Source organism: Symphalangus syndactylus, chromosome 13 (assembly GCF_028878055.3).
Source record: "Symphalangus syndactylus isolate Jambi chromosome 13, NHGRI_mSymSyn1-v2.1_pri, whole genome shotgun sequence".
Classification (NCBI taxonomy): domain Eukaryota; kingdom Metazoa; phylum Chordata; class Mammalia; order Primates; family Hylobatidae; genus Symphalangus; species Symphalangus syndactylus.
Genome location: NC_072435.2, coordinates 32,611,244 through 32,638,350, shown reverse-complemented (window position 1 = coordinate 32,638,350; position 27,107 = coordinate 32,611,244). Strand labels below are relative to the sequence as shown.

Here is a 27,107-nt window from a genome sequence, read left to right as displayed (position 1 = left end):
CAGGATGGTCTCAAACTCCTGACATCAAGTGATCCACCCGCCTCGGCCTCCCAAAGTGCTGGGATTACAGGTGTGAGCCGCTGCGCCCGGCCACTCCTTGGTGTTTCTTGACTTTCATCTGCCTCATTCAGTTTCTGTTTCTGTTTTCACATGGTCCTTCTCTGTGCTTCTTTTCTCTCCACCTGAGGGCCCAGTCTAATCCAGTATGATCTCATTTAACCCTAATTACGTCTGCAAAAAAAACCCCCTAATTTCAAAATGAGGTCATATTCTGCAGTTTCAGGAGGCAATGAATTCTGAGAGGACACTGTTAACCCACTACAAGCCATCGAGAACAGGAGCAGGAGGCTGAATGCGGTGGCTCACACCTGTCATCCCGGCACTTTCGGGGGCCTACGCAGCAGGATCGCTTGAGCCCAGGAGTTTGAGACCAGCCTGGTAACATAGTAACACCCCATCCTCTACCCCCCCCAAAAAAAACAAAAAATTAATTAGCCTGGCATGGTAGCGTGTGCCTGTAGGCCCAACTATGCAAAAGGCTGAGATGGGAGGGTCACTGAAGCCCAGGAGTTTGAGGCTGCTGTGAGCTGTGGTGGCGCCACTGTATCCAGCCTGGGCAGGAGAGCAACACTCTGTCTCTAAAAATATTAATTTAGGCTGGGTGCGGTGGCTCACGCCTGTAATTCCAGCACTTTGGGAGGCCAAGGCGGGCAGATCATAAGGTCAGGAGATCGAGACCATCCTGGCTAACATGCTGAAAACCCATCTCTACTAAAAATACAAAAAATTAGCCGGGCGTGGTGGCGGGCGCCTGTAGTCCCAGCTACTGGAGAGGCTGAGGCAGGAGAATGGCGTGAACCCGGGAGGCGCAGCTTGCAGTGAGCCGAGATGGCGCCACTGCACTCCAGCCTGGGCGACAGAGCGAGACTCTGTCTCAAAAATAAATAAATAAATAAATAAATAAATAAATAAATAAATAATAAAATAAAAATAAAAAATAAAAATATTAATTTAACTTTAAACAAAAAAGCAGGAGGTCTCCAAGAATGCAGGAGATAACTGACCGGGTGCAGTGGCTCATGCCTTTAATCTCAGCACTTTGGGAGGCCAAGGCGGGTGGATCACCCGAGGTCAGGAGTTCAAGTCCAGCCTGGCCAACATGGTGAAACCCCATCTCTACTAAAAATACAAAAAATTAGCCAGGCATGGTGGCGCGAGCATGTTAATCCCAGCTACCCCCGAGGCTCAGACAGGAGAATCGCTTGAACCCAGGAGACCGAGGTTGCAGTGAGCTGAGATGGCGCCACTGCACTCCAGCCTGGGTGACAGAGGGAGACCTCCGTCTCAAAAACAAAACAAAAAAATGCAGGAGAGGGGTACACGAATATTTGGGGAGCACCCCCAATTCTTGGATGTCTGCTGTATCCCCAGTGCACAGCACAATCTCGTCCCTAATAAATGTGCAGTGGAGGTTTGTTGAATCTGAATGGGCCCCAGAAGAATGAGGTGGAGAGGGGAATAGGAAGATTGAATGTCTCCTGCCTGAAGGTCGGGCGGGGAGGGGTTGGGGGCAGGTAACTCTGAGGCTCACCCGGGGCCACTGCCTGCATCCTGGCAACCGCCTCCACCCACTTTAGGATCTGCAGACTGGCAGCGGTTGGAGGGAATTTCCCCTCGCCAATTGCTCAAGTCCCTCCCCTCGACCGACCGGACATCCCCAGAGAGGGGCAGGCTGGTCCCCTGACAGGTTGAGGCAAGTAGACGCCCAGGAGCCCCGGGAGGGGGCTGCAGTTTCCTTCCTTCCTCCTCGGCAGCGCTCTGCGACCCCATCGCCCCGCCTGCGCTAGCAAAGGTGATCGCCGCGGCGATGCCGGAGGAGGGTTCGGGCTGCTCGGTGCGGCGCAGGCCCTATGCTTGCGTCCTGCGGGCTGCTTTGGTCCCATTGGTCGCGGGCTTGGTGATCTGCCTCGTGGTCTGCATCCAGCGCCTGGCACAGGCTCAGCAGCAGCTGCCGCTCGAGTCACTTGGGGTGAGTTGAGATGGAAAAGGTGGGAAGAAAACATCCCAACTTATTCCGGCAGAGAATACGGAGAGGGGCGCAGGGACCGTGCACCAGGGCAGACACTGAGAGGCGCGTGACCGAAAAGACAGAATGAGATGGGTACAAAGAGGCCAGGGAGGAAGATCTGGTAGGGCAGAGACAGAGACCAGAACAGGGAGGCAAGGCGGGGACCAGGCTGCCCGGTGTAGGGGCTCCGAGAGAGTCAGCCCTGCCAGGAGGTACAGGGAGATCCCGGGATGGGAAAGGTAGGCGCACATGGAAATGGAAGATGACTCGGCTCTGGTGTTCCCCCAGCAGGCTGACTCAGAGGCTGCTGGGGGCTTCACAAAGCTGGGCGTGGGGGCTTCCTGGGGCCTCCTAGGACGGGATGGCCCCAGCCATTCGCTCCGGGTGGGGGAGGTGTCCCCTTGGGGACCGCGCCGGGCGCCTTTGCAGCGGAGAGAGTCCGGTGCGCGCGGTGCCCTCGCGCCCAGTGACATCCAGGAAAACGATTCGGGAAACTAAGAAGTTATTTTGAAGGTCTCGACTTTACGCTCCCCGCTGGTTCAGACCTGCTTCCTCTTTAAGAAGTCTTAAGAGTAAATAAAATAAAATGAAATAAAATCACCCGTGCGCGCCGTGGGATGAGAGGTGGAAAGGAGAATGGACAGAGAAAAGAGAGCTCCTGGCACAGGGGACACATAGAACCTCTCTGCTTACGTCCGTGCCCTGTTTTCTGGTCTTTTCTTCCAGTGGGACATAGCTGAGCTGCAGCTGAATCACACAGGTAACACGGGGGACGTGGAGGGACGGGGAGAAGAAGAGACACAGAGAGAGAAGGAAGAAGAGATAGAAAGACAAGTGGGGAGAGAGAGAGAAAGAGACACAGAGAGAGACGGAGGGAGAAAGGGAGGGAGAGATGGGGAGGGAAACGGAGAGGGGGAGACAGAGAGAAGACAGGGAGGGAGAGGCCCAGAGAAAGAGAGGGAAAGACAGTGAGAAACAAGGAGAGAGAGAGGGACAGAGGGGACAGACGGAGACAGGAGAAGAAGGGGAAAGAAATAAAGAAACAGGGAGAGACGCAGGAAGAGAGAGCAAGGGAGAGAGGAAGAGGGGGGGAGACACAGAGGGAGAGAGACGGAGAAAGAGAAAAAAGACGGATAGAGGAGACGGAGAGAGAGGGAGGGAGAGACAGAGAGGAAGAGAGAATGAAAACGAGAGAGGCGGCCCAGCGTGGTTGCTCACGCCTGCAGTCGCGCACAAAACAGACAGAAATCCCTGCCTGGTGAGCTTCCCTTCTACTGTCACTCCTACCGAGGAGGAAATGACAAAAAAAAATAAAAATGAACATGTGAAAAACAGAGCAATGCCACGTAGAGTAAAACAGACCAAGAGCAGGTTTTAGATAAAAAAAAAATCAGTCAAGGAGGTGGGTGGGGAATCCGGGCATGCCAGGGCTGGGGGTTTTCATTCAAAGTGGAGTCGCGGCGGTGAGGAGGAGGGGTCTCTGAGTGGGCGGCACTGGCAAGAAGACTTGAGGGAGATGAAATGAACTGTTTTGCTCTAGATGGGAGTATCTGTCTCCTCCCAGCCTCTCTTGAACGCGCTTCTTCCTCTTTTTTTCCACGGTTCATCCCCAGAGACTAAAATCACTGCAGGCTTGCGTGTTTTGTTCCTTCCATTTTGTAATGGAAGGGACCTTTGTTTCTCTGTCTTCTCCTTGGGTCTCTGACCCCTGCCTGATATGTCTCTCTCTCTCTCTCTCTTCCATATTTTTCCTGTAATTTGGTCTTGAGGCCCCTTTCTGGAGAGTGGCTGTAAACTCTAGCCTCACATCGATGGGGCGCCAGGCGTGGTGGCTACGGGTGTTGACAATGTCTTTCACAGGACAGTTCTTTCTTCTGGTGGATGACGTCATGCCTAAGTGTCTGACAGGGGACCAGGTGTCACTCTTACAGGAAATTTGCAAGCCTGGTAAACACCCTTGTGGCTCCTGTTTGACCTGTGTTCAGTTCCTTCCTAACAAGACAGCCAGTCTCCAAGAGAGCCTTGAGTGAGGAGGAGAGTGAGAGGCTCAGGTGCGTCAGTCAGATAAGACACGGAGACAGGAGACGCTGCGATGAAACACGTGAAATATGGCCGAGCACCGTGGCTCACGGCTGTGATCCCAGCGCTTTGGGAGGCTGAGGTGGGATGATCGCTTGAGCCCAGGAGTTCAAGACTATGTTTCTTGGGAAACAGCAAGACCACCATCTCTAGCACAAAATTTTGAAAATTAGCTGGTCATGGCGGCGCACGCCACTTCCCAGTGACTCGGGAGGCTGAGGTGGGAGATAGCTTGAGCCCCAGAGGCTGAGGCTGCAGTGAGCTATGATTGCACCACTGCCCTCCAGCCTGGGTGACAGGGCCAGACCCTGTCTCTAAAGAAAATGAAGATCCTAGAGAGAAGAGGACCAACAGGAAGGTAGGGGAGCTCTCTGAGACACACACACTCAACCAGAGGGTGGAGAGCAAGAAAAAAAAAGGGAACTGGGAGCCAAAGCTTTTATTGGGGTTCAGGGTGTGACCCGAGCAGGCTTCCCTTGGGGAATTCTCTCGTGCACTCTCTCGCGCGCTGTCTCTCTCGCTGTCTCGTGCCCTCTCCCTCAAGCTCTCTCGTCGTCTCTCTCTCTCTCACACACACACACACTCGCTGTCTCGTGCCCTCTCTCTCTCAAGCTCTTCCTCTCTCTCTCTCTCTCTCTCTCGCTCTCTCGTTCTTTCTCTCTTACTCTCTGATGCTCTCTCTCTGCATTCTCTCTCTATATCTCTCCCTCCCCCTCTATCTCTACCTTTGTCTGTTTCTGGTTGTTGTTGTTGTTTTTTTTTTTTTTTTTGTCTCTCTCTCCCCTGGTGTCTCTGTCTCCCTCTCTTTACTCCTCTCCCCTTACCCCTCTCTCCTTCCCTTTAGATCTCTAACCTTCTGTCCCCCTCCCTCTTTTTTTTGAGACAGGGTTTCTGTGACCCAGGCTGGAGTGCAGTGGCGTGATCGTAGCTCACTGCAGTCTCAGCCTCCCAGGCTCAAGCGATCCTCCAGCCTCAGCCTCCCAAGAGTAGCCAGGACCAGAGGCGTGCACCACCACACCTGGCTAACTTTTTATTTTTTGTAGAGATGGGGGTCTCACCATGTTGTCCAGGCTGGTCTTGAACTCCTGACCTCAGGTGATCCACCCACCTTGGCCTCCTAAACTGCTAGGATTTCAGGCATGAGCCACCACCTCCGACCTATTCCTTGATCTCTAACTCTCGATCTCTATATCTGACTTTCTCTATGACCCCCTGTGCCTCAGTTCCCCTAAACCTCCATCCTTTCATCCCTCTAACCCTGTGCCCCCAGGACCTCAGCAGGACCCCAGGCTATACTGGCAGGGGGGCCCAGCACTGGGCCGCTCCTTCCTGCGTGGACCAGAGCTGGACAAGGGGCAGCTACGTATCCATCGTGATGGTATCTACATGGTACACATCCAGGTGACGCTGGCCATCTGCTCCTCCACGACGACCTCCAGGCACCACCCCACCACCCTGGCCGTGGGAATCTGCTCTCCTGCCTCCCGTAGCATCAGCCTGCTGCGTCTCAGCTTCCACCAAGGTTGTACCATTGCCTCCCAGCGCCTGACGCCCCTGGCCCGAGGGGACACACTCTGCGCCAACCTCACTGGGACACTTTTGCCTTCCCAAAACACTGATGAGACCTTCTTTGGAGTGCAGTGGGTGCGCCCCTGACCGCTGCTTCTGATTAGGGTTTTTAAAATTTTATTTTATTTTATTTAAGTTCAAGAGAAAAAGTGTACACAGAGGGGCCACCCGGGTTTGGGGTGGGGGTGCGGTGGGGGGTAATGGTGGCAGGACAGAGAAGGCATCGAGCTTTTTCTTTCATTTTCCTATTAAAAAATACAAAAAAATCAGTTGGGCCTCATGGCGTGCATCTGTAATCCCAGCTACTCGGCCAACCGAGGCAGGAGAATCACTTGAACCCAGGAGGTGGAGGTTGCAGTGAGCCGAGATTGCGCCACTGCACTCCAGCCTGGGCAACAGAGCAAGACTCTGTCTCAGAAAAAAAAAAAAATGTTCTTGGTTAGGGATGTTTGAAGAACAGAGGAAGCGGGCTGGGCACCGTGGCTCATGCCTATAATCCCAGCACTTTGGGAGGCTGAGGAAGGCAGATCGCTTGAGCCTAGGAGTTCAAGACCAGACTGGGCAACATAGTGAGACCCCCATCTCTACAAAAAATACAAAAATTAACCAGATGTAGTGGTGTGCTAGTCCAAGCTACTCGGGAGGCTGAAGTGGGAGATTGGGTAGAGCCCAGGAGGTCAAAGGCTGCAGTGAGCTGTGATCATGCCACTGCACTCCAGCCTGAGCAAGAGTGAGATTCCTTGTAAAAAAAAAAAAAAGTCTGTTTTCTCCTTGGTGCATCTATTTGACAAGAGAGGAAACAAAAAGATCACTTTGGGTGACTGTCTCTCAAAGCAGACAATGCAAAATACCTAACGAGTTAGGAGGCCAAGTGGGTGGATCACTTGAAATCAGGAGTTCGAGACCAGCCTGGCCAACATGGTAAAACTCCGTCTCTACTAAAAATACAAAAATTAGCCAAGCGTGGTCGAGGGCGCCTGTAATCCCAGCTACTCAGGAGGCTGAGGCAGGAGAATCGCTTGAACCCGGGAGGCGGAGGTTGCAGTGAGCCGAGATCGCGTTATCGCACTCCAGCCTGGTGATAGGTGTTGCAAACCACCATGGCACACATTTAACTATGTAACAGAACTGCACATCCTGCACATGTACCCCAGAACTTAAATAATAATAATAAAAGATCACTTGAGGTCAGGAGTTCAAGACCAGCCTGGCCAACGTGGTGAAACCTCACCTCTACTGAAAATACAGGGTCTTGCTCTGTCACCCAGGCTGCAGTGCGGTGGCATGATCCTGTCTCACTGCAGCCTCAAACTCCTGGGCTCAAGTGATCCTCCCACCTCAGCCTCCCAAATAGCTAGGACCGCCAGCACAGGCCACCACACCCGGCTATTTTTTTTTTTTTTTTTTGAGATGAGGTCTCATTACATTGCCCCAGCTGGTCTCAAACTCCAATCTCCCGAAATGCCCATCTTCCCACCTCGGCCTCCCCAAGTGCTGGGATTACAGGCATGAGCCACTGCCCTGGACCTCCAAAACATTTTGGAACTCAGAGTTTTCCAGCATTTAAAGATAGTGTACAGGATTATACCATCTTTTTTTTGAGATGGAGTCTCACCCTATTGTCCAGGCTGGAGTGCAGTGGCATAATCTCAGCTCACTGCAACCTCCACCCTCCCAGGTTCAAGCAATTCTTCTGCCTCAGCCTCCCAAGTCTGGGACTATAGAAATCCGCCACCACACCCGGCTAATTTTTCTATTATTAGTAGAGACGGGTTTCACCATGTTGGCCAGGATGGTCTCGATCTCTTGACCTTGTTGTGATCCACCTGCCTCGGCCTCCCAAAGTTCTGAGACTACAGGCGTGAGCCACCGCACCCAGCGCTTATACCATCTTTTATGCATCACCTCAGTGAGGTCGGGACAGCATTTTGTAATCAAACACCACACCTATTTTTTTTTTTTTTTTTTTTTTTTTTTACAATGTGAAGTGTTAGCATTCACACTAAGTGGGATAAAAATCAAGACTACAAGCCAGGCGCAGTGGCTCATGCCTGTAGTCCCAGCACTTTGGGAGGCCGAGGTGGGCGGATCACCTGAGGTCAGGAGTTTGAGACCAGCCTGGCCAACGTGGTAAAACCCCGTCTCTACTAAAAACACAAAAATTAGCCGGGCATGGTGGCCAGCACCTGTAACCCCAGCTACTCAGGAGGCTGAGGCAGGAGGATCACTTAAACCCAGGAGGTGGAGGTTGCAGTGAGCCAAGATCATGCCATTGCACTCCAGCCCGGGTGACAAGGGCGAAACTCCATCTCAAAAAAAAAAAAAATCAAGGCTACAATTACCAGCCTGGCTAACATGGTGAAACCTCATCTCTACTAAACATTTAAAAATTAGCTGGGTATGATCATGGGCACCAGTAACCCCTGCTACTAGGGAGGCTGAGACAGGAGAATCTCTTGAACTCAGGAGGTGGAGATTGCAGTCAGCTGAGACAGTGCCACTGCACTCCAGCCTGGGTGACAGAGTGAAACTCTGTCTTTAAAAAAAAAAAAAAAAAAAAAAGACTACAACTAACAAAAAGTTAGTTCAGGTCAGAGATTGCTGCCAAACAATTCACCAAAACAACTTGATTTCCAGGGCTTTTTGGATTTTGGAACTGGGGACTCAAAGTAAAGTCAAGTGCTTCTTACGGCGTTTAATATGGACTGCACACTGTCTTATTCCATTAACTCAGCTCGTGTTCATGCGAGCCCTACAAAGCTGCAGGAATCAACATTGTTCCCATTTCGCAGATGAGGAAAACAGAGACACAAACCGTTGAGTCATCTGCCCAAAGTTACCGCTTTTGTAACTGCTGGGGCCTCTGTATTTAACAGTTAAGGAAAATAGTGGCAGAAAACCTGAGTTACAAGCCCAAGGCAATTCATCTACATAGCAGTGGACTCAGGATTCTAAGCCAGAAAATCCTGCATCTTGCATCCATGCTCTCACCTCTAGAGGGGGAAGTGAGAGGAGCGGTGGGGTGTCCCAGCTGAGGGAGGGGAAGTGAGACCCACGCACCGCCTTCCCCCGCAAATCTAGCCCTGCAGCCCCTCTCCAACCTTACTTGGACTCAGGACCATGCATCTGGAAAAGCCACAGACACTCGACGCCAGCCTGTGAAAGCAGCCGGGAGGGACGCCGTACCCTGCAAAGCCACAGGGAAGGGGCTGCCCAAGACCATGGGAACCCACCACTTACATCAGCGTGACCTGGATGTGAGACACAGAGTCAAAGGAGATTATCTGGCAGCTTTAAGATTGGACTGCCTGACTATTCACGATAGCAAAGACTTGGAACCAACCCAAATGTCCATCAATGATAGACTGGATTAAGAAAATGTGGCACATATACACCATGGAATACTATGCAGCCACAAAAAAGGATGAGTTCATGTCCTTCATAGGGACATGGATGAAGCTGGAAACCATCATTCTGAGCAAACTATTGCAAGGACAGAAAACCAAACACTGCATGTTCTCACTCATAGGTGGGAATTGAACAATGAGAATACTTGGACAAAGGGTGGAGAACATCACACACCGGGGTGTGTCGTGGAGTGTGGAGTGGGAGGAGGGGGGAGGGATAGCATTAGGAGAAATACCTAATGTAAATGATGAGTTAATGGGTGCAGTAAACCAACACGGCACATGTATACAATGTAGCAAACCTGCACATTGTGCACATGTACCCTAGAACTTAAAAGTATAATTAAAAAAAAAAAAAAGATTTGACTGCCTGGCCAGGCACAGTGGCTCGTGCCTGTAATCCTAACACTTTGGGAGGCCGAGACGGGCAGATTGCCTGAGCTCAAGAGTTCGAGACCAGCCCGAGCAATATGGTGAAACCCTGTTTCTACCGAAATACAAAAAAAAAAAATTAGCCAGGCGTGGCAGCGTGCGCCTGTAGTCCCCGCGACTTGGGAGGCTGATGCAGGAGAATCGCTTTAACCCGGGAGGCAGAGATTGCAATGAGCCGAGATCAAGTCACTGGACTCCAGACTGGGTGACAGAGCGTCACTCTGTCTCAAAAAAAAAAAAAAAAAAAAAAAGATTTGACTTACCCACTGGATTTTGGAATTGCAGGGGACCTTCAGCTCCTTCGTTTTGGCCGGTTTCTCCCATTTGGAATGGGTATATCCAATGCCTGTACCCCATTGTATATAGGAAGTAACTAACTTGCTTTTGATTTTACAGGCTCACAGAAGGGACTTGCCTTGTCTCAGATGAGATTTTGGACTGTGGACTTTTGAGTTAATGCTGAAATGAGTTAAGACTTTGGGGGATGGTTAGGAAGGCATGACTAGTTTGAGGACATTATGCTCAATGAAATAAGCCAGTCAAAAAGTAAAAATATGTATTGTATAAACTAACATTAATCTACCACATAGGATTAAAACTGTTCACGGGAATATAAAATAGAATTTTTTAGATGTACAGTCTTTGAGGGTTTGTGTTTCTACCAGTCCAGAATTTTTCTTCACGTGCTTAACAGTCATTTGAATATGTTCTATTTTCTTCTTTCTTTGTTAGTTTGTTTTGATTTTTTGTTTGTTTGTTTGTTGTTTTTTTGAGATGGAGTTTCGCTCTTGTCACCCAGGCTGGAGTGCAGTGGCATGGTCTCGGCTCACTACAACATCCACCTCCCAGGTTCAAGTGATTCTCCTGCCTCAGCCTCTCGAGTAGCTGGGATTACAGGCGCCCACCACCACGCCTGCCTGTAATCCCATCTACTCGGAAGCGGCTGAGGCAGGAGAATCACTTGAACCTAGGAAGCAGACGTTGCAGTGAGCCAAGATCATGCCACTGCACTCCAGCTTGGGCAACAGAGCGAGACTCCATTTCCAAAAACAAAGAAAAAGAAAAAGAAATTCAATGTCCATTAACAGGAAGGCTGAGGCAGGATGCTTAAACTCAGGAGTCTGCAGTGAGCTATGTTCCTGCGGCACTCCAGCTAGGGTGACAAAGGAATACAAAGAAAGAAAAAGAAAGAGACAAAGAGAAAGAGAGAGGGAAGGAGGGAGGGAGGGAAGAAGGAAGGAAGGAAGGAAAGAAGGAAAGAAGGAAGGAAGGAAGGAAGGAAGGAAGGAAGGAAGGAAGGAAGGAAGGAAGGATTATTTGATGTTATATGATTTTCACCTCAATTTTTGAAAAAAGAGTGTATACACAGAGTTTTATAGAAAAGAAAATACAAGGCCAGGCATGGTGGCTCACACCTGTAATCCCAGCACTTTCAGAGGTCGAAGCAGGTGAATCACCTGAGGTCAGGAGTTCGAGACCAGCCTGGCCACATGGTGAAACTCTGTCTCTACTAAAAATACAAAAAAATTAGCCAGGCGTGGTGGCAGGCACCTGTGGTCCCAGCTGCTCAGGAGGCTGAGGCAGGAGAATCGCTTGAACCTGGGAGGCAGAGGTTGCAGTGAGCCAAGAACACCCCACTGCACTCCAGCCTGGGCAACAGAGTGAGACTCCATCTCCAAAAAAAAAAAAAAAGAAAAGAAAAGAAAGAAAAAAGAAAATTCAAAGTCCGTTAACAGTTAACCACCATCTTGTCCACCTCCTCAAAAAGAAATTCAATGTCCATTAACAGGACCAGGTGCGGTGACTCACACTTGTTCCCAGCACTTTGGGAGGCCAAGACAGGTGATTCACCTGTCCCAGCTGAGGGAGGGGAAGGATCATCCGCCTCAGCTTGGTGGGAAGGGCAATAAGGGCAAGACCAGCCTGGCTTATATGGCAAAACCTTATCTCTACTAAAATAAAATAAAAAAATTAGCCAGGCATGATGGCAGGCGCCTATAGTCCCTGCTACTTAGGAGGCTGAGGCAGGAGAATCGCTTGAACCCAGGAGGCAGAGGTCGCAGTGAGCTGAGATCACAACAAGTCCGGCTATTTTTTTTTTTTTTTTGTATTGTTAGTAAAGACTGGGTTTCACCATGTTGGCCAGGCTGGTCTCAAACTCCTGACCTCAGGTGACCCACCCACCTTGGCCTCCCAAAGAGCTAGGATTACAGGCATGAGCCCCTGTGCCCAGCCTCATCTTTTGAAATTTAGCATTAAACTCGGACATCCAGATTAACAGGATAGAGACCAGAGATGTCCACTGTCATAAATTTAGCCTGCACAAAGGAGGAACTGGTGTTTTGATGAATCTACGTTAATTCACCAATTAACCCACCACACTTTGTGTGTGGTCTTTTTTAAGAGTGATGGTAAATGCTTCATGAGTATGTTGTGCTGAGATAGGAAAACTGTATCTCTTTAAAATTCTCAGAATACTGATTTAAATATCATGCTGGTGTGCGTATGTACAATGCACATGCAAATTTCCAGCAAACCTTACCAGCCCTAAGACCCAAGTGAGACTATTTGAACGCACAGCCCACATTTTCCAATTTGGGGCAAACCCACTTCTTAATACTACACAAGCCTCCAGAGAGCCTACATATTTGTGCCCCAATATCTGCTCATTTCCTCCCACCCCTATTCCCTGGTAACCACAGTTCTACTCTCTGTCTGTAAGAGTTTGGCTTTTTTTTTTTTTTTAAAGATTCCCCATACTGACAGAACAGGAGTATCACCATCTTGGACAAGTGCTGCCATTTTAAGTTTCATCTTGATCGGAGCTGGGCGAGGTGGCTCACGCCTGTAATCCCAGCACTTTAGGAGGCCAAGGTGGGCGGATCATGAGGTCAGGAGATTGAGACCAGCCTGGCTAACATGGTGAAACCCTGTCTCTACTAAAAATACAAAAAAATTAGCCAGGCGTGGTGGCGGGCGCCTGTAGTCCCAGCTACTCAGGAGGCTGAGGCAGGAGAATGGCGTGAACCCAGGAGGCAGAGGTTGCAGTGAGCTGAGATCGCGCCACTGCACTCCAGCCTGGGCAACAGAGCGAGACTCCATCTCAAAAAAAAAAAAAAAAGTTTCGTCTTGATCAAAAACCGCCTAAATCCAAATGGCATCAGCCTAATGGTTAAGGTCACCATGACCATAAACCACAAATAACATCCTCAGCCACAGACATTCCAGCCCCAAGATAACCTCCTTTCTGGCCGGGAGGACGTCAGCCCCAAGATAACCTCCCCTGTGACCAGAGACATTCCAACCCCCCCCATAAACCTCTCCCCAACACAGAAACATTCCAAGCTTGTGATAAGCCCGCTCACCCTAAAACCAATATATACTGTTAGTCTGTAAGAGAGAGAGCTCCTGACCAAAACTGGCCAGAAGCCCCTCTCAGGTTTATTCTCCAAAATAAACCCATCTTTGACTGCTGAGCCACTTTTCGTGTTTCTTTCCCCTTTCTTCAACTTTTACACATATAAATGAGATCATGCAGTATTTGTCTTTCTGTGTCTGGCTTATTTCACTTAGCCTAGTGTCCTCCAGGTTCATCCATATTGTCCCAAATGTCAGGATTTTCTTCTCTTGTAAGATGAAATAATATTCCAATGTGTCTATAGATCATACTTTCTTTATCTATTCGTTCATTAATGGACACTTAGGTTGTTTTCATATCTTGGCTATTATAAATAATGCTGCAATGGCACTATTCACAATAGCAAAGACTTGGAACCAACCCAAATGCCCTTCAACGACAGACTGGATAAAGAAAATGTGGCACATATACACCATGGAATACTGTGCAGCCATAAAAGAGAATGAGTTCATGTCCTTTGTAGGGACATGCATGAAGCTGGAAGCCAAGTCATCATTCTCAGCAAACTATCACAGGAACAGAAAACCAAACACTGCATGTTCTCACTCATAAGTGGGGGTTGAACAATGAGAACACATGGACACAGGGGAAGGAACATCACACACCGGGGCCTGTCAGGGGGTGGGGGGCAAGGGGAGGGAGAGCATTAGGACAAATTCCTAATGCATGTGGGGCTTAAAACCTAGATGATGGGTTGATAGGTGCAGCAAACCACCATGGCACATGTACACTTATGGAACAAGTCTGCACGTTCTACACATGTATCCCAGAAATTAAAGTAAAATTTAAAAGAATAATAATAATGCTGCAATGCTCATGCAGATATTACTATGTTCTGGCTTCTCAACATCAGAAGTGCAGCCTTTGAGGAACTGAAACCTGTGTAGCTGAAAGCTATTAAAGAGCAGATTCTCCTGCTCCAAATACTGCATTCTGGAAGAGGGAACTAAGCTCTTCCAGTCTTAGTGAAACTGTTCTCTGACGTCTTTCTCATATATAGCCTGGTTTCCCCATGGGGGCCACGCAAGACCCAGGGCATTCTGGAAGAGGGTACTGGGGTCTTCTGGTCTTAGTGAAGCTGTTCTCTGGTGTCTGTCTTATATAGCCTGGTCCTCTGATGGGACCACACAAGACCCAGAGAAGGCAAACATTTCCGCTGGCAGACCTGTGGCAGATTCTTCTCTCCTCCAGCCCCAAGATGATACCGTATTTGCAAGATCGTTCCCTCCCTGAGAATTGGCTTAACACTTTGCCGTTATTCAAATAGGCTGAGACGGGATGTGTCTCATCCACTCAGGGGGCAAGCCCAGACAAGCCCAGACAAGACCAAGCTTTCTTTACATTCAGAGACTATCTGGACTCTCAGACTCATATGCAAGTCAAAAACCACCTACCCAGTACCCATAAACACACACACACACACACACACACACACACACACTGAGCACAGCCTCCTCCTCATGTGCACACACCCAGCCTTGATCTTTGTGTGCACACTTTTGTGCACGCTTAGTCTTTTATGTGCACAGACCATTACTCTGTCAAATAAAAAACAAATCTGAATTTAGCAACGAGAGACTTTATTCAAAAAGACTATTGCAAGGAGGGTAGAATAGGACTATCCTGTCACACACATCCATGCGAAGAGAGCCCACCAATAGGCTTTGTGTCAGCAACAAGGCTGCTTATTTCCCTTGGGTGCAAGTGGGCTGAGTCTGAAAAGAGTGTCAGCAAAGGGAGATGGGGTGGGGCAGTTTTATAGGATTTGGGTAGGTAGTGGAAAATTACAGTTAAAGGTGGTTATCTCTTGGGGGCAGGGGCGGGGTCACAAGGTGCACGGTGCGGAGATCATGAGACTCATTGTCTAGGAGAAGGAATGTCACAAGGTTGATTGATTAGTTGGGGTGGGGCAGGAACAAATCACAATAGTGAAATGTCCTCTTTTGTGGTTCTTCAGTTGCTCCAGGCCATCTGGATGTATACGTGCAGGTCACAGGGGTTATGATGGCTTAGCTTCAGCTCAGAGGCCTGACATTCCTGTCTTCTTATATTAATAAGAAAACCAAAACAAAATAGTGGTGAAGTGTGGGGGCAGCAAAAATTTTTTGAGGGGGAGAGATAATGGGCAATGTTTCTCAGGGCTGCTTCGAGTGAGACTGGGGTGGCGTGGGAACCTAGAGTGGGAGAGATTAAATTGAAGAAAGATTTTGGGGTAACAGATGATATTGTGGGGTTGTTGGAAGGAGCATTTGTCATATAGAGTGATTGCTGATGGCCTGGGTGTGGTTTTGTAGGAATTGAGAAACTAAATGGAAGATACGAGGTCTGAATAAGAGAAGGAGAAAAACAGGTATTAAAGGATTAAGAAATGGGAGGACCCAGGATATCCAACTAGAGAGTGCCCAAGGTGGTTCAGCATAATTATTTGCTTAATTGGCGAGTTTCTGGGCTCTATCTCTGAGTGTTTTTATGTTGTCATATACCAGGCCAGATAGATTTTAGGTAAACACAACACTCTTCATTTAAAAATATGCAGAGTCCTCCTTTTTCAGCAGTGAGTAAGTTCAGGCCTATTCCTGTCTTCTTATATTAAGAAAAACAAAACCGTAGTGAAAGGTTGGTGTCATGAGGGGAACAGGAAGCTGTTCGGTCTCCTATGCAAATTGATTTTTGGGGGTAAGGAAAACTAGTGTACATGTGCCTGTCCAATTAACAGCTAAACACATGTAGGTGGCGGAGCCACGGAGGAAGAAGAGACCTTGTGTAAGGCAAAACTGGAAATGTAAAGTGAAAAGATGAGAGGATGTACTAAAAGAGGTATTTTCATATGGCTAGGAATCTGGAGTAGGCAAGAGAAGATTAGCAGCCCGGTGAGTTTCCTGTCTAGCCTGCTGGAGGACTGGAAGATAGTCACCTAGAGGGCTGGTGTCTAGGATGAGGTTGGGGCCCAGCAAGAAAGTGCGTCCATATAAAAGTTCAGATGGACTGTACCCTGTGGCCTCTCGAGGACAGGCCCTAATTCTGAGGAGGGCAAGTGGTAGAAGTACTTAAGTTGGAGGCTGAGCTTGGTGAGGTGTGTTTTTAAAAGACCATTCGTCTGTTCTACCTTTCCTGAAGATTGAGGACGGTAAGGGGTATGAAGTTTCCACTGAATACCAAGAGGCTGAGAAACTGCTTGGGTGATTTGACTAACAAAGGCCGGACCATTGTCAGATTGAATAGAAGTAGGGAGGCCAAATCGGGAAATTATATCTGTTAGAAGGGAAGAGATGACTGCAGTACCCTTTTCGGAGCTAGTGGGAAAAGCCTCGACCCATCCGGTGAAGGTATCGACCCAAACCAGGAGATATTTAAATTTACAGACATGGGGCATATGAGTAAAGTCAATTTGCCAATCTTGTGTCGGAGTAAATCCACGAGCCTGATGCGTAGGAGAAGGAGGAAGCCTGAGAAAGCCTTGGGGGCTGGTGGCGTGGCAGACAGAGCATTGAGAGGTGATGGTCTTAAGGATGGATTTCCACAAAGGGAAGGAGATGAGGGGCTGCAGGAGGCAAGCCAGAGACTTGTATCCCACATGGAGGTGGTCATGAAGGGAAGAAAGAATGGACTGAGCTTGTGAGGCAGGAAGAATGAATTTTCCATGATTTTTTTTTTAATTATACTTTAGGTTTTAGGGTACATGTGCACAATGTGCAGGTTTGTTACATATATATCCATGTGCCATGTTGATTTCCTGCACTCATTAACTCGTCATTTAGCATTAGGTATATCTCCTAATGCTGTCCCTCCCACCTCCCCCAACCCCACAACAGTCCCCGGAGTGTGATGTTCCCCTTCCTGTGTCCATGAGTTCTCATTGTTCAATTCCCACCTATGAGTGAGAACATGCGGTGTTTGGTTTTTTGTCCTTGCGATAGTTTACTGAGAATGATGTTTTCCAGTTTCATCCATGTCCCTACAAAGGACACAAACTCATCATTTTTTATGGCTGCATAGTATTCCATGGTGTATATGTGCCACATTTTCTTAATCCAGTCTATCGTTGTTGGACATTTGGGTTGGTTCCAACTCTTTGCTATTGTGAATAGTGCCGCAGTAAACATACGTGTGCACGTGTCTTTATAGCAGCATGATTTATAGTCCTTTGGGTATATACCCAGTAATGGGATGGCTGGGTCAAATGGTATTTCTAGTTCTAGATCCCTGAGGAATTGCCACACTGACTTCCACAATGGTTGAACTAGTTTACAGTCCCACCAACAGTGTAAAAATGTTCCTATTTCTCCACATCCTCTCCAGCACCTGTTGTTTCCTGATTTAAGAACCACTTGCCCTGAGTTGGAAAAGACTAGTAGAGCAGGTTTTCAGAAGCAGAGTAGATGGAATGATAGAGGAGAAAGAAAAACACTGGCCGTCTGGGGTGAGGGGCTGGGATATTGGCAGGGTGGAGGCATTGACTATTTCTTCTGCTGTCCCGTCGGCATAGACATTTCCTTTCGCGATAAGATCAGTAGGTTTCTGGTGTCCTTTACAATGAATGACTCCAGCCTTGGCCGGCAGGAGAGCAGCCTTAAGGAGGGCCTTTATTAGGGAGGCATTGATCATGGAAGAGCCTTGTGTGGAAAGGAAGCCTCTTTCAGCCCAGAGGGCAGCATGGTTATGGAGGATGTGGAAAGCATATTGCAGTGAGTATAAATGTTAACGTGCATTCCGTTAGCAAGAGAGAGCGCACGAGTTAAAGCAATTAGCTTGGCTTGTTGGGAAGTGGTGGCGGGAGGAAGTGCAGCAGCTTCGATAATAAAGGTGTGGGACACGACATCATATCCAGCTTTAGCTGGTGAAAATTGATTGGGTTTAGAAGAACTGGCATCGATAAACCAAGTGTGGTCTGGGTTTGGAATCGGAAGAATAGAAATGTGAGGGAAGGGGGAAGATGCTCTGTGTGTTAGGGAAACACAGTCATGTGGTTCAGGACTTGTGTTGGGTGTTAAGTGAGAAGCTGGCTTGAAATCAGGCCCATGGGCAATAGTTACTATTGGGGTTCCAATAAAGAGTGAACAGAGCTGGAGGAGTCAAGGGCCAGACAGTAAGTGTGAAAGGTGTGAGGACGATATTAATGCCTGAAGGTTGTGAGAACTGCAGAGGGTAAGTGGAGCACGGCCTGTGATTTTGAGGGCTTCCGGAAGTATTAAAGCAGCAGCTGCTGCCACACGCAGACACGAGGGCCAGCCTAAAACAGTAAGGTCAGGTTGTTTGGACAGAAAGCCTACAGGGCACGGTCTTGGCTCTTGTATAAGAATTCCAACTGCACAGCCCTGCACTTCGGCTGCGTGTAATGAAAAACGGTTGGGATGAGTCAGTGAGAGCTAGTGTGGGAGCAGTCTCTAGAGCTGTTTTCAAGGAATGGAAAGAGGAGTGGGGAAAGGATTTAGGATCTATGGGATCAGCTAGGTTTCCCTTTGTGAGTTTACATAGTGGTTTTGCTAGGATGGCAAAACCAGGTATCCAAAGGTGAAAGTATCCAACCATACCCAGGAAGGAAAGGAGTTGTTGCTTTGTAGAAGGGGTTGGGGTTTGAGAGATCAGCCAGACATGATCGGCAGGGAGAGCACGTGTGTTTTCATGAAGAATTATGCTGAGGTAGGCAACGGATGAGGAAGAAATTTGGGCTTTGGAGGGAGATACACGATATCCGTTTGAGAATAGATGTCAGAGGAGCAGGAGGGTGTCCTGTTGGGAAGATTTGTAGGAGGGGCTATAAAATAGAAGGTCATCAAAATACTGAATAAGGTGAGAAGCAGAGGGGTGGAAAGAAAGTAAATCATGAGAAAGAGCTTGGCTGAAGTAATGAGGGCTGTCCCTGAAGCCTTGTGGCAGTACAGCCCAGGTAAGCTGCTGGGACTGATGGGTGTCAGGGTCAGTCCAGGTAAAAGCAAAGAGAGGCTGGGACGAGGGGAGCAGGGAAATAGTGAAAAAAGCATCTTTAAGATCAAGAACGAAATAGTGAGTTGTGGAGGAAGGTATTGAGGACAAAAGAGTGTATGGGTTGGTCCCCACAGGGTGGATAGGCAAAACAATTTGGTCGATAAGGCTCAGATCCTGAACTAACCTGTAAGATTTGTCCAGTTTTTGGACAGGTAAAATGGGGGAATTGTAAGGAGAGTTTATAGGCTTTAGAAGCCCATGCTGTAGCAGGCGAGTGATAACAGGCTTTTGTTCCCTTAAAGCCTGTTGTGGGATGGGATACTGGCATTGAGCAGGGTAAGGGTGATTAGGTTTTAATGGGATAGTAATAGGCATGTGATCAGTTGCCAGGAAGGGAGTAGAGGTGTCCCATATTTGTGGGTTAAGGTTAGGGGGATACAAGAGGAAGACGTGAAGGAGGCTTAGGGTTGCAGAGAAGGGCAGCAATGAGATGTGACTGTAGTCGAAGAATAATCAGGGTAGCAGATAATTTTGTTAAAACTTCTTGACCTAAAAAGGGAACAGGGCAGGTGGGAATAACTAAAAAGGAGTGCATAAAAGAATGTTGTCCAAGTTGGCACCAGAGTTGGGGAGTTTTAAGGGGTCTAGCAGCCTGGCTGTCAATACCCACAACAGTTATGGAGGCAAGGGAAATAGGCCCTTGAAAAGAAGGTAATGTGGAATGGGTAGCCTCTGTATTGACTAAGAAGGGGACGGACTTGCCCTCCACTGTAAGAGTTACCCAAAGCATCTGTGATGGTCCAGGAGGCTTCCAAGGTGATTGGGCAGTGTCAGTCTTCAGCCACTAAGCTGAGAAGATCTGGGAAGGAGTCAGTCAGAGAGCCCTGTGACAGAGTTCCAGGGGCTCTGGGAGTGGTTGCCAGGTGAGTTGGACAGTCCTATTTCCAGTGGGGTCCCACACAGATGGGACATGGCTTAGGAGGAATCCCTGGCTGCGGGCATTCCTTGGCCCAGTGGCCAGATTTCCGGCACTTGAAGCAAGATCTTGGGGGAGGAGGTCCTGACAGAATGCGTGACTGCTGCAGCTTAGGCATTTTGAAGTTCTTGTGTGCTGGAGATGTGGCTGAGGTTTCTCTCACAGCAGAGGCAAGTAATTGTAACTCAGAAATACGTTGCTGCTTGGCTGCCTCTTCTCTATTATTGTACACCTTGAAGGCGAGGTTAATTAAGTCCTGTTGTGGGGTTTGAGGGCCAGAATCTAATTTTTGGAGTTTTTTCTAATGTCGGGAGCAGACTGGGTAATAAAATGCATATTGAGAATAAGACGGTCTTCTGGCCTCTCTGGGTCTAGGGCAGTAACGTGTCTAAGGGTTGTTGCCAAATGGGCCATGATCTGGGCTGGGTTTCTATATTTGATGAAAAAGAGCCTAAACACTAACTGATTTGGGAGAGGTCAGGTAAAGAAAAAAGCATTAACCTTGACTATGCCTTCAGGTCCAGCCACCTCTCTAAGAGGAAATTGTTGGGCAGGTCAGGGAGAGCTAGTCGCAGAACAAAACTATAAGCCAGACCAGGTGTGAGGAGGGGAGGTGATAGAAGGATTATAGGGTGGGGGAGCAGAGGCTGAGGAAGAATTGGGACCTGTCTCAGCCTGGCAAGGAGCAGCCCGGGGAGGAAGGGAGAGGTCAGATGAGTCCATAGAAAAGGAGGATTCAAAGGACTCAGAGCTTGAGATGGAGACTGAAGGAACAGACAGCAAGGAAGGAAGATTTGGGATGAGTTGCATTGGGAGCAGAGACTAGGGAGGGACTGATGTGTAAAAGAATGCCTGGATGTCAGGCACCTCAGACCATTTCCCCATTTTTTGACAAAATTATCTAGATCTTGTAGGATGGAGAAATTGAAAGTACCATTTTCTGGCCATTTAGAATGATTGTCAAGCTTGTATTGGGGCCAAGCGGTGTTGCAGAAGAAAATAAGACACTTACGTTTTAGGTCAGGTGAGAGTTGAAGAGGTTTTAAGTTTTTTAGAACACAGGCTAAGAGAGAAGAAGTGGGAATGGAGGGCAGAAGTTTGCCCATAGTAAAAAGTTAAGTTTAGAGAAACGAGAGGGTAGAGACACAGAGAGAGGTAGGGGTGGTACTTGCCACCCAGGGAAGGTGGTACTTGCCACCAAGGTGAAGGATCAAGGCAGGCATCCCAGACACCTCTGGAATGTGGGTGAATAATCAGGCAGGCATCCCCACAGTGATTAAACACCAAAAGAAGACTGTCTTCCCAAGTCTGTGACCAGTGCCAGAGTTTTGAGTTCATGGATAAAACGCATCTCCTGTCTTTACCAGAAAGGGAAAGGAACCAAAATTAAGGAAGAGAGAGATTGAAGGGTAGAGGGATAGCGAGAGAGGTTGGAGAAGACAATAAAAAGAGGCCACTTACCGGATTTAAAATTGGTGAGATGTTCCTTAGGCTGGTCTGAGGACCTGAGGTCGTAGGTGGATCTCCTCATGGAGTGAGGGTGAGGACAGGGGACCGGTCTCCTGAAGGGGTCCTCCTGTCCCGGGTCTTTGGCACCAAATGTCATGCACGTCCGTGTGAAGAGAGCCCACCAATAGGCTGTGTGTGAGCAACAAGGCTGTTTATTTCACTTGGGTGCAAGTGGGCTGAGTCTGAAAAGAGAGTCAGCAAAGGGAGATGGGGTGGGTCAGTTTTATAGGACTTGGGTAGGTAGTGGAAAATTACACTTAAAGGTGGTTATCTCTTGCGGGCAGGGGACACAAGGTGCAGAGTGGGGAGATCATGACACTCATTGTCCAGGAGAGGAATGTCACAAGGTCGATTGATTAGTTGGGGTGGGGCAGGAACAAATCACAATGGTGGAATGTCCTCTTTTGTGGTTCTTCAGTTGCTCCAGGCCATCTGGATGTATAAGTGCAGGTAAAAGGAGTTATGATGGCTTAGCTTGGGCTCAGAGGCCTGACATATCCCGGTAGAACACTCTGACCATAAAGTCTGCTAATATCTCAAGACTTAAGCAAAAACGTTCTTTTATAGAAAGGGGTCTTTATAGCTTATAGAGGTCTGAGGAAATAGGGGAAGCTTAACCCAAGATTCACTGACAAGCATTTGTTCTCATTGGTCAGCAGGGACAAGCAGCTCAGCTGTTCATTTATGAGGCAAAGAATGTGTCATAAGCAGTGCAAGGTCAGACATTACCAGATCTGTAACCGAACCCAGGTTTGGCCGCTCATCATTTGAAAGCCAGACTCAAGAGACAAGGATTGGAGGAAAGAAAAGCAGGTTTAATCAGAGAGCCAGCAGACTGGGAAGATGGGAGACTATAGTCATAAAGATCATCTTAAATTTTAAAATCTTACCATAGGGATTTTACAGGAAAGCTTGGTATTGATATAGGAGTTAAGAAGAAATTACTTAGGCAGATAGGGAGATATGGGGGTCCTCGTTAATGTCTTCCTCTTAATGAAAAGCAGTCCCCAAATCATTTTCTTCTCTAACAAAGAGCAGCCTGTAAAATCAAATGGCAGACATAGACAAAAACGCTAGAAGTTTGCACAGGTGAATGCTGGCAGTTGTGCCAATAGGAAGAAACTACCTGGGAATAGGCATGTTCAAAATGGCAGCTCCATCTTCTCTTCTCTTTGCCAACCACATGTACAGTAAGAGGCAGACAAGATGACACTGGCCAAGCAGAAAGCCATTTGCATGATAAGATTAGGGTGGGGCAACCAGCCTTCCCCATGCACCATGTAAACATCACACCCGGTCAAACCAATCTGTGGGCCTTACATAAGTCAGACACCTCCTCCTCAAGCCTGCCTGTAAAATCTGATGAGGTCCACCACTTTTTCCTGTTCAGATACCTCTTTCTCAAAAGAGGGAGAGAGCTGCTCCTCTTCTCTCCTTTCTTCTGCCTATTAAACCTTCTGCTTCTTAACCCATTCCATGTGTGCGTGTCCATATTGTTAATCTTCTTGGTGCAAGATGACCACTCCCAGGTATTTACCCCAGACAATGATGCCACTTCAGTAGGGAAGATGTGGAGTAGAATGCTGCAGGGTGTGGGATCTGTGTGTCTTGTTTCAATGGCTAACTTGGGTTGTCATCTGTTCAGGGGTCTGGTTGGTATTCTCTTGACTTTGGCCAAATGATGGTGGACTAACCATTAGTATTAGTGGCTCTCCCTAAGTGAAAGGATTCTGTAATCAGGGCTCCTGATTTGCCGGGTTTGTTTCAAGATTAGCCTCTGGAATTTCTCAAGGAAGTGCCTAATTAGATAAGCATGCATTGCCAGAAGGGAGTATCTAGAGAGGGAAGGAATGGGAAGGAATGAAGAGATGAGAGGAGAGGAGGGTGATTAAAAGCATATATGTGCATATATATATATACATATAGATAGATACATATAGATATATTTATAAATAAATTTATAAATAAATATATAAATATATGTATGTATGTGTGTGTGTATATATATATAATATATATATAATATATATAATATATATTATATATATATAATATATATATAATATATATATAATATATATTATATATATATAATATATATATAATATATATATAATATATATTATATATATATATATATTTTTTTTTTCAGAGGGAGTCTCACTCTTGTTGCCCAGGTTGGAGTGCAGTGGTGCAATCTTGGCTCACTGCAACCTCCACCTCCCGGGTTTAAGCAATTCTTGTGCCTCAGCCTCCCAAGTAGCTGGGATTATGACTCCCACCACCACCCCTGGCTAATTTTTTTGTATTTTTAGTAGAGGCAGGGTTTCACCATGTTGGCCAGGCTGATCTTGAACTCCTGACCTCAGGTGATCCGCTCACCTCAGCCTTCCAAAGTGCTGGGATTGCAGGCATGAGCCACTGCACCTGGCAATTAAAATATGTTTTTAGGCTGGTCCAAGTGCAGTGGTGTTTGCAACTAATTGTTCACAACCAGTTACATATTTCTTTGTTCCTTCTCCACTCCCACTGCTTCACTTGACTACCTTAATAAAAAAAATTAATAAATAAAATAAAATATATTTTTAAACTGCAAGTCCCCAGTTACGAACTCCCCACCGTCAAACTCCATTCCATTTCTATGGAAAACAGGTGATGCATCCATTCTGGCTACTTCCCGCTGAAAAAGGGCATAATTAGGCATCCGTGGGGTAGAACATATTCACCTGGAGTTGAAAGAATTCGCAAGTCCCTGGGCTTACAGAAGAGAATCTTCTGGGAAGGGCAGAGCAAGGTGGCCAAATAAAGAGTGCCACCAATCATCCCTCCAACAGGAGCACTAAGTTTGACAACTAGCTACACACAGGGGTGCCTTCCTAGGACCCAAAAATCAGATGAGCACTCACAATGCCTGGTTTTGACTTCATATCGCTGAAAGAGGCACTGAAGAGGGAAAGAAAGACAGTCTTGAATTGCCAATACCACCCCTCCCCCACCCCCCCAGCAGCAGCCATGTGGACAGAGAATCTGAGTTGGGAGGGGGAAAGCGCAACAATTGTGAGGCTTTGCATTGAATTCACTACTCCCTTGTCACAGCAGAAAGCGGAACTGGGCTGTCCTCAGCTGACCCATCCATGGCGGAAGCAGTTGGGCTGGCCCTAACCAGAGTGGAATCACCCATTTCAGTGGTCAGGTCTTGAGTTCCGGCAATACTTGCCACTGCAGGCTGGAGTGCTCTGGGTCCCTAAGTGAACTTGACGGAAAGTGATTCAGTCAGAAAGAAAAGGTTGTCAATGAGCAATAAGAAATCATCTGAAGGTACACCACTCACTGGTAATAGAAAGTACACAGAAAAAACACACAGTATTATAAGACTGTAGCTGTGGTACATAAAGGACTCTTAAGTAGAAAGACTAAAATATAAAACAATAAAAAATAATACCTACAACAGCTTTTCAAGACATAGACTGTGCAATAAGATATAAACAGAAACAACAAAAAGTTAAAAAGCAGGAAGGCAAAGTTCGAGTTTTGTTTTGTTTTTTGAGACGGAGTCTCGCACTGTCACCCGTGCTGGAGTGCAGTGGTGCAATCTCAGCTCACTGCAACCTCCACCTCCCAGGTTCAAGCGATTCTCCTGCCTCAGCCTCCCGAGCAGCTGGGATTACAGGCACCCGCCACCACACCCAGCTAATTTTTTTTGTATTTTAGTAGCGACAGGGTTTCACTATGTTGGCCAGGCTGGTCTCAAACGTCTGACCTCGTGATCCACCTGCCTCGGCACCCCAAAGTGCTGGGATTACAGGCGTGAGCCACTGCACCCAGCCTGCAAAGTTAGAGTTTTTACTAGTTTTATTTTTGCTTGCTTGTTTGTTTATTTATGCAAGCAGTGTTCAGGTGTTATCACCTTAAAACAGTGGGTCATAAGATAGTATTTGCAAGCCTATGATGACCTCAAATCAAAAAATATACAATGGATACAAAACAAATAAAAAGCAACAAATTAAATTAAACCACCAGAGACAATCACCTTCACTAAAAACAGGATAGGAAAGAAGGAAAGGAAGACCAGAAAACAAACTAAAATGCCAGAAGTAAGTCTTTACTTATGAATAATAACATTAAATGTAAATTGACTAAAGTCTCCAATCAAAAGACATGGAGTCACTGAATGAATTAAAAAAAAAAAAAGAAACAATACCCAATGATCTGTTGCCCACAAGAAACACACTTCACTTATAAAGACACACAGACTGAAGATGAGGGGATGGAAAAAGATACTCCATGCCAATGGAGACCAAAGAAGAGCAGGAGTAGCTATACTTAGACAAAATAAACTTCAAGACAAAAGCTATAGGAAGAGACAGAGAAGGTCATTATACAATGATAAAGGGGTCAGTTCAGCAAGACAATATGGCCATTGATAATATATATGCACCCAACACTGGAGCACCCAAATATAACAAGCAAATACTATTAGAGCTAAAGTGAGAGATAGACCCCAATACAATAATAGCTGGAAACTTCAACAACCCACTTTCAGCACTGGACAGATCTTCCAGCCAGAAAATCAACAAAGAAACGTCAGAATTAATGGGCACTACAGACAAAATGAACCTAATAGATATTTACAGAACATTTCCTTCAACAGCTACAGAATAAACATTAAATAAAGCTGCAGAATAAACATTCAATACAGCTGCAGAATAAACATCTTTTCCTCAGCACTTGGATCATTCTTAAGGATGGACCATATGTTAGGTCACAAAACAAGTCTTAAAATATTCAAAAAAAACTAAAATAATATCAAGCGTCTTCTCTGACCACAATGAAATAAAACTAGAAATCAATAATGAGAAAAATATTGAAAAGTATTCAAACACAATGGAAATTAAACAATACACTCCTGAATGACCAGTGGGTCAATGAAGAATTAAAAAATAAATTCAGAAATTCCTCAAAACAAATGATAATGAAAACATGACATACCAAAACCTATGGGGTACAGTGAAAGCAGTACTAAGAGGGAAGTTTTAGCTATAAGTACCTACATCAAAAAAGAAGAAAAACTTCAAATAAACACACTAACAATGCATCTCAGAGAACTAGAAAAGCAAGAGCCAACCAAACCCAAACTCAGTAGAAGAAAAGAAATAATAAAGATCAGAGCAGCTGGGCATGGTGGCTCATGCCTGTAATCCCAGCACTTTGGGAGGCCGAGGCGGGCGGATCATAAGGTCAGGAGACCATCCTGGCTAACACGGTGAATGCCATCTCTACTAAAAATACAAAAAATTAGCCAGACATGGTGGCAGGCGCCTGTAGTCCCAGCTACTCAAGAGGCTGAGGCAGAAGAATGGCATGAACCTGGGAGGCAGAGCTTGCAGTGAGCCGAGATCGTGCCACTGCACTCCAGCCTGGGCAACAGAGCGAGACTCCACCTCAAAAAAAAAAAAAAAAAAGAATAGAATAGAATAGAATGGAATAAAAATACTACTATTAAACCCTATACATCAAAAGTTCTTTTCAGGACAAAAAGGCACACAAGCTTGCAATTTCCATAAACCAGCCAGACTAGCCCATGGTCAGTGGTTTCTTCATCAGGAAAAAGTTACTGAAATAAGTCTCTCGCCTAATTAAAGCCATAGTTATGGCTAGTGGTCAGTTAGCATCCAGTGGAGCTGCAAAGTGCTTTAACGTTGCTTATCTAGAGGCAAATGCTTG

The 27,107-nt window shown here is 47.0% G+C and overlaps 1 protein-coding gene and 1 long non-coding RNA gene across 3 annotated transcripts; one reads left to right on the top strand and one right to left on the bottom strand.

The window, feature by feature from the left end:
* Positions 1–289: 289 nt before the first annotated feature.
* On the top strand, positions 290–5,985 carry CD70 (CD70 molecule). Of its 2 annotated transcripts, XM_063615951.1 has the most exons (4): positions 290–438; positions 1,638–2,029; positions 2,795–2,828; positions 5,418–5,985. In XM_063615951.1, the coding sequence occupies exons 2-4, from the start codon at positions 1,868–1,870 to the stop codon at positions 5,801–5,803; spliced, it is 582 nt and encodes a 193-aa protein (XP_063472021.1). In that variant the 5' UTR covers positions 290–438; positions 1,638–1,867; the 3' UTR covers positions 5,804–5,985. The 2 variants fall into 2 exon arrangements, with proteins under 2 accessions (XP_063472021.1, XP_055091619.1); XM_055235644.2 differs by lacking the exon at positions 290–438 and having other exon boundaries at positions 1,603–2,029.
* An 8,729-nt stretch (positions 5,986–14,714) lies between these two features.
* On the bottom strand, positions 14,715–21,623 carry LOC134732282 (uncharacterized). The gene is made up of 2 exons (XR_010115274.1): positions 21,336–21,623; positions 14,715–15,017 (listed from the first exon to the last, which is right to left on the bottom strand). It is a non-coding gene; the product is annotated as an uncharacterized lncRNA (long non-coding RNA).
* Between the last annotated feature and the right edge of the window lie 5,484 nt (positions 21,624–27,107).

Coding starts and splice junctions, on each gene's coding strand:
- CD70 (XM_063615951.1), top strand. CDS start 1,868: ATGCCGGAGGAGGGTTCGGGCTGCTCGGTGCGGCGCAGGCCCTATGCT. Junction 2,030..2,794: donor TGCCGCTCGAGTCACTTGGG/GTGAGTTGAGAT, acceptor CTTTTCTTCCAG/TGGGACATAGCTGAGCTGCA. Junction 2,829..5,417: donor GCTGCAGCTGAATCACACAG/GTAACACGGGGG, acceptor CTGTGCCCCCAG/GACCTCAGCAGGACCCCAGG.